This window comes from Corapipo altera, unplaced genomic scaffold (genome assembly GCF_003945725.1).
Source record: "Corapipo altera isolate COAL_440 unplaced genomic scaffold, ASM394572v1 316, whole genome shotgun sequence".
Classification (NCBI taxonomy): Eukaryota; Metazoa; Chordata; class Aves; order Passeriformes; family Pipridae; genus Corapipo; species Corapipo altera.
The window spans coordinates 1,218,644-1,233,185 of record NW_020884974.1 but is presented as its reverse complement, the minus strand read 5'-3'; the positions used below and the strand labels follow the sequence as shown (position 1 = coordinate 1,233,185).

Genomic DNA, 14,542 nt, shown 5'->3' with positions numbered 1-14,542 from the left:
GGGGAGCTGGGCTTCCCCACAGAGGTGTAACTGGATACCCAGGGCACGTTTGCCAGCGGCTCTTTGCTCTGGGCGTCACCCTGTGCAGCTCTAAGGCTCTGTCACTCCACTGAGTGAAACCAAGGAAAGGGCTCTCCTGTGGGAAGAGAAGGAAGGGGGGAGGAGGCAAGGAAGCAAGGAGTCAGTGAGTGGGAAAATGTGACTCAGGCAGAGGAAGGTGGCAGGAGATTTGTTGCTGGTGAGGTTTGGATGGAGCAAGGAGAGGTGGCACAGCAAAGCATGGAAAAAGGACTCTGCAACACAAGCACAGATCCCAGAGAGACACTGGGAGTGAGAAAGTGAGGAGGACAGGGGGAAAAAGGACAGAAAAGGAGACCATGTGCAGAAGAAAAACTGGCTGAAAAACTGTGGGATGAGAAAGAAATAAAGAGCTGTTGGAATGATTTGAAAGTGGCCTGTGATGAAAGCTGAGTGTTGGGATGCACAAGAACAAAGGACCATCCTCCCAAACCTGCAAACTAAAAGTGCACCACAAGCTCATCTTCCTGCTGTCGTGGTTGCAATGTTTACACAATCCCTCTGAAAAATAGATCTATCAGCTCTCAGAGTGAATCCCTTTCTGATCACTGAAGATGTATAAAGAGCTATTATAGAGAGAAAATTAAACCAAAACACTCCCAACCCATCCTGCTGATCTTCTACCCCATCCAAGGAGAAAGAGTTTCAAGGAGATCTATCAGCTTGATTTTCCAGAAGGATATAAAAGATTTCCAGGCTCTACACATGACCAAAATCTTTCCCTTCTTGTTCACTTCTGTGGTATGATGCTTTTAAAGTCCCATATAAGTTTGTTCCATAAAATAACCAAAAGGTAAAGAAGATGAAAAAAGAAAGTGATGCAAAGGTGGGAAAGGTAAGGTACAGAGAGAGACCATTTTGGGATAGGATGCTCTGATACCACAGTGATGGGCTCTTTATAAGAAACAAAAAGAGAACCTATACAGCCTATAGAAAGCAAAGCAGCAAAATCCACAAAGACAAGTTTCTCTTTAAGTTCCCAAGCATATGGTGTAAGGTATTTATGCCAATAGCAAACACATCTTGTAAGCAGAAGTGCCTGTGACTGGGGCAAATAGAAGGGCTGTCTTTTTTCATTTGATATCATCCCTGCAAAAATGGTACTCTTAGGAATTGACTTCTGGAATACTGTATTCTGAGATATTCTATGGAAACTAGAGCCACAAAGGTAATTTTCAAGGGTTTTTTTTCCCACTTTCTGATTATTTCTTTTTTTTTTTTTTTAACAGGGAGTTTTTACTGCACAGTACAGCACACATCACCAGCCTGGGGCATCCTGTTCCTATTTCCTCTTCAAGTCAGCAGAAGATATTTGACAAGGGAAGAGGAAGAAAGCCAGAGAAAAGGGGTAGGAAGGGAATAGAAAACAGATGCTGGAAGAAAAGGCACAGTGTACAGCAGAAGGGAAAAAAGGTAAAAGGAGGGAAAAGAATAAGAATCCAAACAAACAAAAAAAAAACCACACAAGCCACACCATGTAAAACTGCTGGATCGTTTCACTGCAAGTTACTGAATGTAAACACAGGACCACAAGACAGGAGGAAAAGTGTAACTGCGTTATGTATGTTCCTAAGTGCATTCCCATAGAAGGGCGTTGAAAAACTTAGTAAGCATCATTACTACTACACGTGAGGGTCACTGAAGCCGCATCAGCTCGTATCAGAATTATTAAGACAATTATTTGATCCCCTAGGCTGCTCTTTGGTGCACACAGTTGCTCCTGAAGGCTTTGTGAAGCTCTGCAGGCAGACAGGGAGGTGGAGGTCACAAAGCGCTACCGGCCCCGGCAAATTCCCGAGCGGAGAGACCCAGGATGGGTCAGTAATACCCAGGCTCCAGTCCCTGGAAGCGCAGGATACACAACCTTTTATAAAAGCCGGCCCTGAGCGGGAGCTCCCCACTGCCCTTCCCGGCTCCTGCCCGATCCCCTACCTGGGTCGTGGAAAGGCACCAGCGCGAAGTTGTACAGCGGCCGCTTGGGTCTCTTCAGAGACGTCTCCAGGATCTTGGATGCGCCCTCGATCACTTGCACCAGGTCGTCGTACATGGAGCCGGTCACATCGAACACGAAGGCCAGCGTGGAGGCTCCGTCGGGCACCGCCTCGGGCTCGGGCACGGCGCGGGGGCTCAGGGCGAGCAGCAGCAGCAGCGCCGCGCCCGCGCCCCGAGCCCCGCTGCTCACCCCGGGAGCCATGGCCCCGGGACGGGCACCTGGGACACGGCGGGGACAGCGGAGAGCGGGGATAGCCCAGGGACACAGCGGGGACAGCCCGGGGACAGCCCGGGGACACAGCGGGGACAGAGCGGGGACAGCCCTGGAGCGCACTGCCCGGCGCCCACGGCCCGCTCCCCTCGGGCGGAGCGCAGGAAGCGCCGCCGCTTTTGTCTGCGCGCGGCTGCGGCCCCGCTCCGCCTTCCCTACCGGGCAGGGCTGGGCAGCACCGCCCCGAGGGACAGGGCTGAGCCCCGGCCGTGCCGCGGGGCGAGGGGGCTGCCGCTGCCGGCCGGGATGGGGATGGGGACCGGGCTGCCGCCGGGGGAGCGGGCGGACGTGGTGCCCGACCCGCCCCGGTCCAGCGCCGGTCCCGCCTCCCGTGGCCCGCCGTGGCCCCTGCCCTCACCTCGGGGTCCCGCCCTCACCTCGGGATCTCTCCCTCACCTCGGGGTTTCTTCTTCATCTCTGGGTCTCTCCCTCACCTCGGGGTCCCTTCCTCACCTCGGGATCTCTCCCTCACCCGGGTTCCCGCTCTCACCCGGGGTCCCTCTCCCCTCAGGGCCGTTCCCTCCCTCAGCCCGGGGTCTCTCCCTCGCCGGGGGTCCCTCTCTCCCCTCAGGGCCGTTCCCCCTCACCCTTGGCCTCCTCCCCGGCGGGAAGGGGCGCCGAGGGCTGCGGTCGGAGCTGCCCCTCACGGCCCCGGGGCTGTGCCCGCAGCTGCCAAAGGTGAGGACGCGGCGCTGGCTCGGCTCGTCCCCAGAGGGCAGGGTGAGGCTGGGTATTGGGAGGGAATTGTTCCCTGGGAGGGTGGGGAGGCCCTGGCACAGGTTGCCCAGAGAAGCTCTGGCTGCCCCTGGATCCCTGGAAGTGTCCAAGGCCAGGTTGGACGGGTCTTGGAGCAACGTGGGCTGGTGGAAGGTGTCCCTGCCCATGGCAGGGGGTGGAACAAGATGGGTCCCTTCCAACCCAAACCAGCCTGAGATTCCATGTAGTGTTTTATCACTGGAAACACGTGCTATGAGACTGAAATCATTCAGATTTCTCTCCCTTGGCTTCAGTTACAATTCCACAATTACTACTAAGCCCTGCTCAGCACCTATGAGCGTATTCTCACTTTTAATGGTTTAATGGGGTAGTAAAGACCCCAAAATGTGACTAGGACTATGGCTCCAGGCACTGGCAGTCCCTGTTGAAAGAAAAAGCCTGGACAACAAAGAAAAGGAAGTGGCCTGAGTGGTGTTTTAACCCTGCTCGAGCGATGGAAGAGTTTAAAGGTCCTATATTTCAATCTCTTTAGTTGTTTAAGGATGCAGTGACATCCCAGCAGGCAAAACCCAGTCCTGGGTGGCTGATCCAAGGCCACACAAAAGGGCTCTGGGGAGAGCCAGGAGCCCAAGTCCCAGTTCTCCAGCCCACCTCAGTGCTGCTGTCACAAGCCTGCCTTCCATGGGCTGCATCCTGCACAACAGGACATCACTGTGAACACCGAGGGGGAGGGACATCCAGCCCTTGCACAGCATTCAGTGCAGCTCACAAAGGTGGACCATGAAACAGGATTTACCTCATTAGTTTCCATCCTTATTTTACTAATCTTCAAACCAGTGCTAAAACTGCGCATTATTGTGGCTGGAAAATAAATCATGTAGAAACACTGCTTATCCTAATCAAGTTATAAGCCTGAAATTGAATTATAAAAAACAGATGTTTACATTCTTTCTCCCCTTCAGCACTGATGTCATGAGAAGGAAGCACATAACCAGAGCTGTGCGAAGCATTCGCAATAAAACCCCAAACCATGGAAAACTTGCCTCATCTGTAACTCCACTAGCAGGAAAGTAGAACCAGGTTTGTCAAAAATACTCACAGATCCTGTAAGGAGAGATGCATTCATGCCATAAAAGAGGAATATGTACTTTGAGCACCCGAGGGACTGGCGGCATTTGGATTTAGGGATTGCCTTCAGTCCTTTAGGAAGATGAATTGCTGTTAGGTTTTGCCTCATAAAGAAAGCCATCATGTGCTTTCTGTCTTAAATTATTCCTCATTTCAATGTAGACAAGCGAGAGCAAACCTAGTGCCTGTAAGAAAAAATAACCCTCTGGGATACCCACTGCTGTGTCTCTAAAATAAAGCCTTTGAACATGGCTTTTAAGGTGCAACATAAAGCAAAACCTTTATTTCGTAACAGTGGAAACTGATAGTTATTTTGGTTGCCTCACACTTTCCACTATAAAATAGCCTTGAAGCTTGGAAGCACTGACACTATTATTCACAACAGGCCTTTGAAATTTGCAGGAAGAAAGCCCTGTAGCAAGAGGAACGACTTTTTTTTTTCCTTCTTCTCCAATGAAATTATTTTCATAGTTTGCCAAAGAATCACCTATTGAAAAAAAAAATCCCTGTGTTCCTTCTGACATGCTCTGCAGTAACATTTTGACATCGTGCCAGGGTGAGAACTTCAGCACAAGCACTCCAAGGTCAGGCCCATGGCACAGCATGGCACAGCCCAAATAGTCCATATATATTTATATATATCCCTACATGTTTATCCTTGATAGTTGTAAATTATTAGATGAGGTGAAGTAAAGAGTTAAGTCATTTAACTCCTTCTCTTTTCATAGCTTGTCTCAAATAAAAAGAATAAATTTGTATACTAGTTCAGAAGATTGGGAAGGAAATAAGGTACTTTTCACCCTTTGGGCTTGTGTCTGAATCTGCCCCATTTTGTAATTCTCAGCTAAAAATTGTTACTATCCCATGGCTGCTGATGAGGAAAGAGCTGCACTATCCATCCTCCTTCATAGTAAACAGGAATCCACTGCAAAACTTGAAGTTTACATCTCAAGGAGAATCTCAAAATGATTGTTTTTAAAGCTGATGCTGCTCCTTAATACAGAGCAACTGTTGATACCAAAGCAGATGCTCCTCCTGGGATCCCATGGACCACTCACAGCAGGCTGCAACTACCAGAGCTCTTTCTCACGACACCTCCCTCCTGGCCAGCAAGTTCTGCACGTATTCCAGATCCTCTGGACTGCTTTGTCACAGATATTTGACAACATTTTGTTTCTTCTGGAACTCCACTCACATTTAAAACTTTTGTTCCCACTCCTCCTAAAAGTCCCATCCCTCCTTTTCTTCTTTTCTCTGTTTGAACTCGACTAATGGTGGGAAGCAGTTTGTTTTGGGTAGGTTGTTTTGGTGGCTCTGGCTCTCCCTGTGACAAGTGTGTGTATTGCAGAGTGAGATCCCTCGGCTTCACTGACAGAGAGTTTTCTTAGCCCGTCCTGTCTGTGTATTTTATGTACACAGACACTCTGGTCCTGCAGAGGAGAGGAGCAAATTCACTGCTTCTTGTGTGCAGGCAGAACCTGTGCTGCTTTTGGGAAGGGCAGGGTTAAAGTGCCCTCCTGGGACAGGAATGCTACAACAGGAATTAGCAGGTATGCTGGGGAGCCTGGAAGCAGGTAAGGCAGCTCACTGGAGCTGCTGCTAACAGATCTGCAAGGAAAGATAAACAAGGTGCAGAAAAGAGAGAGGGCTGATGGATTAATCTGTGCTTATGTGTGGTATAATCTTCACATTCATCTACAGAGGCCATGAAAAGACCTGCAAGACTTTTGGGGGGAGATACTGAAATGTGAATGAAATCATGTGAGGAGGGTTCAGAGTCTGAAGGGATCAAATAAACCCTGACCTTCTTCCAGCCTGTGACTCCTGGTGTTCAGCTGTGCAGCTGCTCTCACACTGGGACAGCATGTTTTTAGGATTGTCTCTGCTCTCGGAGACCAAGGCAGGTCACTTGGGATGGTTAAAAGCTCTCCTGCAGACAGAACCACAGAACCTTACACCAAATCATCTCAAAGCCTTTTACTCCCAGCACATTCCCATCTTCCTGTGAGGTGCATTGCCTTGACCAACAATACAAAAACTATGATTTAATATAAAAATGGGATCTGTGTAACTTTGGTCTGACTTTTGGCTTCTGACTTTTCAGAGATTGTGGGTTTTCTCCAGAATCCACATGACTTTTGTTAAGGAAACAAACCCTGGGATTCCAGCAAAACCACCTCTGTAGGAACTGGTATTTTTATAGATAATCCACATTCTGAAGAACTGCAAGTTTCTGATCTCCAGTTTCCCAAAAGGTTTGAATCTGAAATCAAGCTAAGGCTATATTCCCTGCTCCTGCCCCTCAGGTATAAAGAGAGAAGCTGGGAGCAGAAATCTGTTTTGAGCTGTTCACACTTATAGTGTCTGGCTCAGTTCTGACCATCCTGTATTTTAGGGTTCCTGCTTCATTTATAAACTCAGTCTGCTCTAGTTTTTCAAGGCTTTGCCAATTAAAGCTTTACAGCAGAATCAGAGCAGACAGGTGAATGCTCTGTGTGCTGCAAACATTTCTGACGACAGAGAGCTTTTGATGGAAAGGCTGTAAAAATGAGACATTTTCAGATGCTGTGTGTTCTACCTTGTGAAGAGTCTACAAGTCCTTTTGCCATTTTGAATCCTCTTTTTGTGCACCACGGAAGTTTGCTGCAATCTAAACATCAATTTGATTCAGAGTTCAACACTTTTCAGACTAGCACATAATAGACAAAAGGAGTGAGGCACAGGCATAAGTAGCTGTAGCAACTGGAGTAGTTTGTTTAATAAACCTTGTGCCTGAGCCAAGAGACCATTTCACCCCACTGTAGCACTGAATCATCCCTCATCTGCAAGATGAAATCACTTTGCTTTTGGTTATAAAACATTTGGTTCATAAAACAGGCCATCCTGTGACCATGACATAGAAGGCAGGGGTCAAAAGTTTTGTTTCTGGCTCAGAAGCAGGCTTGCTGCCTTCATTAATGCAATTATGGGGCAAGACCAGGACCAAGGCAGGACCTGCTCTACTGATTCCCTGCTTCCTTGGAAAAGATGGAGTAGATAAACTGATGGATGGAGATTTTGAGGTATTTAATATCTAATGAGAAAGGGAATGTATTTCCTTATGAAAACAATGGGAGCAGTATCACACACTGAAAGCAAAACGAGGACCATGCAATGAAGGTCATTTTTCAAGACCAGTTTCATAAGGTCAATAAATCCCATACTTGAATTTTTAAACTCTGCACACAGGAAATTCATGCCAGTTATCCACAATTCCAAGCTATTTTACTCACAGCCATGTCATCATGCACATCTGACTTGTGGCTGTGTATTAAATACAGTGCCCGAGGCAGTGTGGGGTTTGTGGCCCCTGAACTGTCGATAACTCCACTGACCATGGGTGTCCACATCCAGCCCATTTCTCCAAGAAATCCCCAGGGATGTGTGCACTCCTGAACTTTACATCCAATTCTATTTATAGAGAACTAGATGTAGAGATGTAACAAAACAAGGGTGAAAGGAAGAGCTAGGGGAGGTCTAGATTGGAATTACGAAAAATTTCCTCATGGAAAGGGTGGTCAGGCATTGGAACAGGTGGCCCAGGGAAGTTGGTGGAGCCACAGTCCCTGGAGGTGTTCAGAAAACATGGATGTGGCACTCTGGGACTCGATTTCATGGAGGCCTTGACAGTGCTGGGTCAATGGTTGGACTCGATGATCTCAGAGGGCTTTTCCAACCTAAATGATACCTCAAAATTTTGTCCTTGACAAGCATTACATTACCAAAAATGTCAACATATTCTACTGGCCAAGGCAGGATTTTCATTAGAGTTTAGCCAATGAGGCAACCAGGGTGAAAATAAGAACAAGAACACGATCTCCCTCTGCTGGTAAATCACAGTGAGATGATGTGAAAAGGGATTACGAAAAGTAGGGATTTTTACTCTTCTTTTTAATGGTTACAGAATATAAGGTGAAATTGCTTTTCACACTTAAGGTTGGAAACAACCTTGAAATGCCAGCACAATGCCACAGGCTCCCACAGATCCATCCCTACGTCCAAATATTTTGTACATAACGTTTACACAAGTCTCTTCTACAGGGAAGGTTTTCTGGAGAGGAAATTTAGAGGCACAGAGAAATTCTAGTGATAAGAGAATTCAAAAAGCAAGTATAATTTTTATATTTGGGGAAAAAAACGTATTTACTTAGAGTATATTTTTTTCAAAACTGATCCATTTATACATTTTTTAAATTAATTTGACCAGAGAAAATCTAGCCTTTATGTTGTCTCATTAATACTTCTGAATTACTTAAGATGGACTCTTGAAATATTCAGAAAATCTACAAAACTTCCATCACACTATGGCCTTACAGAATGCAGAACTATTCTTAATTATTTTAATATTAGAAGCAAGTCCTGTACACTGCAGAAGGATCTTAGATGTTTGCTGCAGTTCTAACAGCATTAGTCCTGCAGTACAGCTCTGCGTTTCTTATCTATCAGGCAAGCAGCAATATTTCCTGGCTGACACCCAGAATAAGTTCTGAAAGAAGAGGAAATTACTTCAAGTATCATAATCCTGTTACAAAGAAGCTGCTTTGCCACTTCAGTCCACAGACTAAAGCTTGTTTTGGAGTCAATGACAGGCACAATTCACAGATAACATCAAAAAGCATCCCATTCCTCTCATGCCAGGAGCTATCCCCTGGAATGCAGTTGACAGATTGAAGCCCATGATTTTAATTACTGCAGCTCTTGCCTTGGAATGAACTCTCCTATTTTGAATTTCTCAGCAGGAGCTGGGGCACAGCATCACAGCAACACCCATGAGAGAAAGGGGATAGAGCTGCCCTGTGGGTGTGTTCTAACCAAGCTGGACCAACAGAGACATCCTTGATCATAAATCACGAAATAAAACTACTCCCTGAAACAAGAAATCCCAGAATGGTTTGAGCTGGGAGGGACCTTAAAGCCCATCCAGTGCCACCCCCTGCCATGGGGGGACACCTTCCACTAGCCCAGGGTGCTCCAAGCCCCATCCAACCTGGCCTTGGACACTTCCAGGGATGAGACTGAGTTTGGGTGTTTGTGCCATTCACACAACGAAGAAGAGAATGAATGTTTAGCTCTCCAAAGTTACACACTCTGCTCCTTTCAAGCCTGTCAGAAATTTATTTTGTTTAAAAACAAACTGAAGTTCAGATTCCAGGCACCTGTCTGTGCAGGCTGAGCCCCTGATGACAACTACATGGCACCTCTCCCACCACCTCCTCATCCCAGGAAAGTGTTACAGAGTGAGCTCACACTTCCAACCTCAATATTATACTTCTGTGAGTGTGTAGGCTTGGCTAATTGAAATATTTCCCACATTATTAAATATCCTGCCTATTTCTTCAGCCAGACAGCACTAAATATCTTCAGGCACCTGAAGTGTTTTTTCCCAGCATTTGGAGAAACCAAGTCCACCTAATTTACGAGCTCATCATTTTGGGGTGATTTTTTTCCCCTGCAGTTTCAGTTTTTACATTGAAGCCCATAAAGACCAAGACATCCTTTAAAATCCTGCCAGCCTGTAAGTTAGCACCTCTGCAGTAGTTACCAAGGATAACTTTCCAAGGCCCCTGTGCAGTGGACAGGTAGTTTTACTACCAAAACAGACTATATTCTCCACAGGCACACTGTTCTTGGCAGAACAGAGATGTTCTTAAAACCTGGAATGTTTTTCACGTCATTTTTTTCATTATAGTCTATTGGGAAACGGGAGCCTTCTGCCAGGCACGGCATTTTCTAGGATTAAAGGGATAAGTTAAATAAGAATGGACTTGAGCTTTGATTCATGATAAGAATGAAAAGCCTTTCATGGGGAAGGGTAATAAAAAAGGCTTCCCCTTACGAAACACAGTCGTTGATGCACACACAGGTGACAGAATGGGTAATCCATCCCCTGGCATCACTCACCTGGCAGTGTCCATTACAGCCAGGTTGTTGCTTGGTGAGACTCACGGTCTGCTCTGAAATGCTCCAGACAGAATGTCTGCTTTGGGGGAATTTATTGATTGTTTAGAAGAGCGCTCGCTGCCCCAGACCAGCCCATCTGTGCCTTTGCAGAGCACAGGGAGCCAAACGGTGCCCAAAGCAGGACCCACCAGTGCCAGCAGCTCTGCCTCCCAGGTGTACATCACCCCTAAAGGCCACAGGTGTCCAAAGGTGCACACAGCAGCCTTCCTGCCAGGCACCAGTTCATCCTCTCGGCTCCTCACGGGCAGCAAACACCTTTTGGGGTGTAGAGGCACAGACACAGTAGAGAAGAGATTCAAGGAAGAAGGATATCACAGAATCCCAGACTGGTTTGGGTTGGAAGAGACCTTAAAGCTCACCCAGTCCCACCCCCTGCCCTAGGCAGGGACACCTTCCACTAGCCCAGGTTGCTCCAAGCCCGTCCAACCTGGCCTTGGACACTTCCAGGGGTGGGGCAGCCACAGCTGCTCTGGGCAACTGAATATGATATTTCCTAAGTAAAATATAAACCAACAGCCCCGGTTTGCCATCTAAAGCTGTGAATGAATATAAATTAATTAGCTGTCAAACTGCTCATTTGGTTTGTGTCCACACCCACTCATTAAGAGACCAGATTCCTGGGAGCTGCCAGGCACATCCTGCTCTCTGCACACTTTGGCAGCTCCTGCCTCTGAGCAGAACTGAACTCTGGTCCTGGTACCCTTAAAAAGCTCCATTCATTGAGTGATTCCAGCCTAACTAAAAGCAAGAGTCAACTGAGAAGTTATAAATCAATGTGTGCTGGCAAGATTCCAGGCTCATTCTCCGAGACCCGAGAAAATCTAATTGCGTGCACCAATCCCCCCAGCCCTGGCTGCGGCTGGGCTGCACAGCCCTTGCAGGCTGCTCAGCCTCACCTTCACACCCCCCAGAGCCAGCCAGCCCCAGAGGGGCAAAACGAGCTCCTGGGGGGCCTTGGGAGGTTGGTGCAGCAGTAGGGAGTCATTCCCCTGGGGTCACTGAGCCCCTGGGCCACGCTCAGAGCACAGCTCCTGTCACTACATCAAGAGCTCAGCCTAAAGTGAGCTTTGCCAGTGCCCTGTCACAGGCTGAACTTCTCCTATAAAGTCTGACTTGTGAGAGAGAGACTTGGTTTGGGGCCAAACCACAGTGGCATGTGAGACAAGCAGGCCCATTCTGCTCTAAGTCATGGAGCATCCAGTGACACTTTGGTCATGGCCTGTGGTTTGTCTGAGCTCCAAAAGCGTGAGCTGCACGTTTCCCTCCCTTTGTACAGCTCCAGGACAAGCCCTTTCTGAACAACCCCAAGTTCACATCCTGAGTAACCAACACCAGCCAAGCTGGGAGAGTGAATTGTTCCTGCAGCTACAGCAACTGGCCCATACCAGGGAGAGGGTCTGAGCTGTAGGAAAATTTTCAGGGATATACTTCAAAAGACAATTCCTATTTCGATGCTCCCATCTTGGTTAGATTTACCTCCTGCCTTCAGCCTCCTGGGTCTAAGAGTCTAGAAGCCAGAGCTTGTTATGCAGAAAGGCATCAGAAATAATGTTGATTCCAGTGAAATTTAAACAATAACCCATGAGTGGCCTGAGCTGCAGCTCATGAGATGAACAGGCTCCTTCATTTCATCTCCAGCCACCTCTGGATCGAACCATTGCTGTTTATCAAGGCAATGGATAAAATAAAAACAAAAAGCTACTCCTTTGCTACAAGGAGAGGACATCTCAAGTGCCTGTAAAACCACACATTCTCTATGCCCATCCTTCCTGAGCTGCTGGAAAGATTGGTAAGATCTTCACACTTTAATAACTTGGAACATAAACTTCAAATACAATAAAATCATTCACAGGAATGGAACACAGAAGAGTTTTCTGTTACATTTCTTGAATGCCAAGATAAAATTTATTCTTGCTTAACACACTGGTGGCAGTAACAGAGGGGCTGGGAACGTCCTTGTGATCAGAGCATCTCTTCAGCCTTTTTGGGATGCTCACTGCAGTCATTTAGTTACTATTTCTTGCTTGATTTTATTGTGAGTTTATTTGCAGGGGGTTTATTGTTGCATTTTTTGTTCTTGGTAAAGTATTTCTAAACCCAGTCCTCAAAACCAGAATAAACAGAGAGCACACAACTGAACTGCAACATTCAGCACCCAACTACCCCTTTCTGCTCCTGCCACTCTATAATGTCACAGTGTGGCTCTTCCAGCACAGGCTCAGCGACCCAAGGAGCAGGGGATGGACCTTCAGAAATAGGCAGGCAGTAAGGTTTTGCTTTCAGGGCAAGAAATCAGATAAAAACTGTGCACTGGTACCACTAAAACTTTCAGTTTAGTGCTTGGAGCTGGTTTCTCTGTGTATTGAAAGGAGTTTGGGCGTACAGAGCTTTCCAGGAAAACAATTTCCCTCTTCAGAAGTAGTTATTTCATAGAATCAAAGAATCCTGGAATGGTTTGGGTTGGAAGGGACCTTAAAGCCCATCTTGTTCTAACCCCTGCCATGGGCAGGGATGCCACTCACTATCCCAGGTTGCTCCAAGCCCTGTCCAACTTGCCTTGGTTTCCTTTTGGGCTCAGAGCCTCTCGCTACCTGACATTCCAGTGACCCAGCTCTCTAAATTCTTCATTTGTGTGAATCCAGCAGAGGCTGCTGCCCCAAAGGCTGCTCCCATAGCACAGTTCCAGCTCTCTCCTGATGAAAGGGGCCTGCACAGATAAGATGTGCTGTCCCAGGCAGAGACATCTCCAGAGCAGCGTGGGCAGAAACCCAAAGGCACAACAACTCAGTTATTAAGCTGCTGGACTTGTGTTCCTGGGAGCTTTGAGATGGGAACAGTAGGTTAAGAACAGCGTGTGACTGTCTTTGAAGGAGGACCATTTATACCAGAGAACTGAGGAAGAATTCTGGGGAGAAAATGAATTATCTGTACAAAAATGAAAATCAATTCAATATCTAAGTCGGTCACATTTGCACTGGATTTGGCAGAAAGATAATATTGAAATAAATACTATGTCCTGCTGAAGGTTTAGATGGATGAAATCAAGAAGTGACCCACTGGGAGTTTTTAAACTGGCAAAGAAAGTGGATCTATTTGGGTTTGATGATCCACTGGTGTGGGTTTTCTTTTGGAAAGCAAGGAAAAGCACAGAAGTGGAGAATATTCATGTGATCAAGGTGCCTTGGGACTTCCAAAGATCAATTTTATGTTACTTTTTAAACAAGGCTCTCTTTCAGAGTATATTCAAAGCCCTTGTTAAGTGGGTAGTGAGGACTGGTCCAAAGCTCAGCAGAAGCCCAGCTCTGCTGATCAAACAAGGTCTGTGATCCCAGCAGAACACCAGGATCAAACAGCTCTCTTCAAATCCCTGGGAACAGTCCTGGAGAATCAGCTCCTATAGCTTTAGGGACAGGGACCAGAGATGGAGGTGGTGAGAAGGAAAGAATAAGTTCTGCTCAAAAGGGGTATCCTGGTACACTCTGCTGTGTTTGTCTCCCCGGGAAGCAGCACCTCTGGGACCCAGCAGATGAGACAATGAGATGAATGAATGGATGAGAAATTAATTTGCCCTGTGAGTGGAGCCCCGTCTGAACATCTGTGTGCAAGGCCCAGCCCAGTGTAAAGCTCCAGCACATCTCAGCTCCCAGTTGTTGTCACTTGGATAAATCTTAGGACTGAATGGAGGGTGTAGAGCTGTTAGAGAGCACCCAAAGGACAGCTACAGAGATGGGGAAGGGCCTAGAGGGGCCGTAAGAGTGGCTGAGGGCACTGAGTGTTCAGCTGGAGCAGAGCAGACTGAGGGCAGAGCTCAGTGGGGACTGCAGCTCCTCCAGAGGGGCAGCTCCGATCCCTGCCCTGGGTGAGCAGGGACAGGACCCTGGAGCAACTGGAGCTGTGTCAGGGCAGGGTCAGGTTGGATCTCAGGAAAAGGTTCTTCCCCCAGAGGGTGGTTGGGCACTGCCCAGGCTCCCCAGGGCAGTGGGCACAGCCCCAAGGCTGCCAGAGCTCCAGAAGGGTTTGGACAACGCTCTGAGGGACAGGGTGGGATTGTTGGGGTGTTTGTGCAGGGCCAGGAGTTGGACTTCGATGTAGTGACAGCACAAGGGGGAATGGCTTTAAACGGACAGAGAGTAGGTTTAGATTAGATATCAGGAAGGAATTGTTCCCTGTGAGGGTGGGGAGGCCCTGGCACAGGTTGCCCAGAGAAGCTGTGGCTGCCCCATCCCTGGAAGTGTCCAAGGCCAGGTTGGACGGGGCTTGGAGCAACCTGGGCTAGTGGAAGGTGTCCCTGCCATGGCAGGGGGTGGAATGAGATGAGTTTTAAGGTCCCTTCCAACTCAGACAATCCTATGATTT

At 47.7% G+C, this 14,542-nt stretch overlaps 1 protein-coding gene and 1 long non-coding RNA gene across 2 annotated transcripts in view; one reads left to right on the top strand and one right to left on the bottom strand.

The window, feature by feature from the left end:
* Positions 1 to 2,272, bottom strand: part of HMCN1 (hemicentin 1) — a 160,126-nt gene extending 157,854 nt beyond the window's left edge. The window contains 1 exon segment of the mRNA XM_027665321.1: positions 2,011 to 2,272. Coding sequence (XP_027521122.1) covers positions 2,011 to 2,272 — 262 coding nt within the window.
* A 379-nt stretch (positions 2,273 to 2,651) lies between these two features.
* LOC113957648 lies at positions 2,652 to 6,096 on the top strand. The gene is made up of 3 exons (XR_003531246.1): positions 2,652 to 3,061; positions 4,021 to 4,138; positions 5,031 to 6,096. It is a non-coding gene; the product is annotated as an uncharacterized LOC113957648 (long non-coding RNA).
* Positions 6,097 to 14,542: the final 8,446 nt, after the last annotated feature.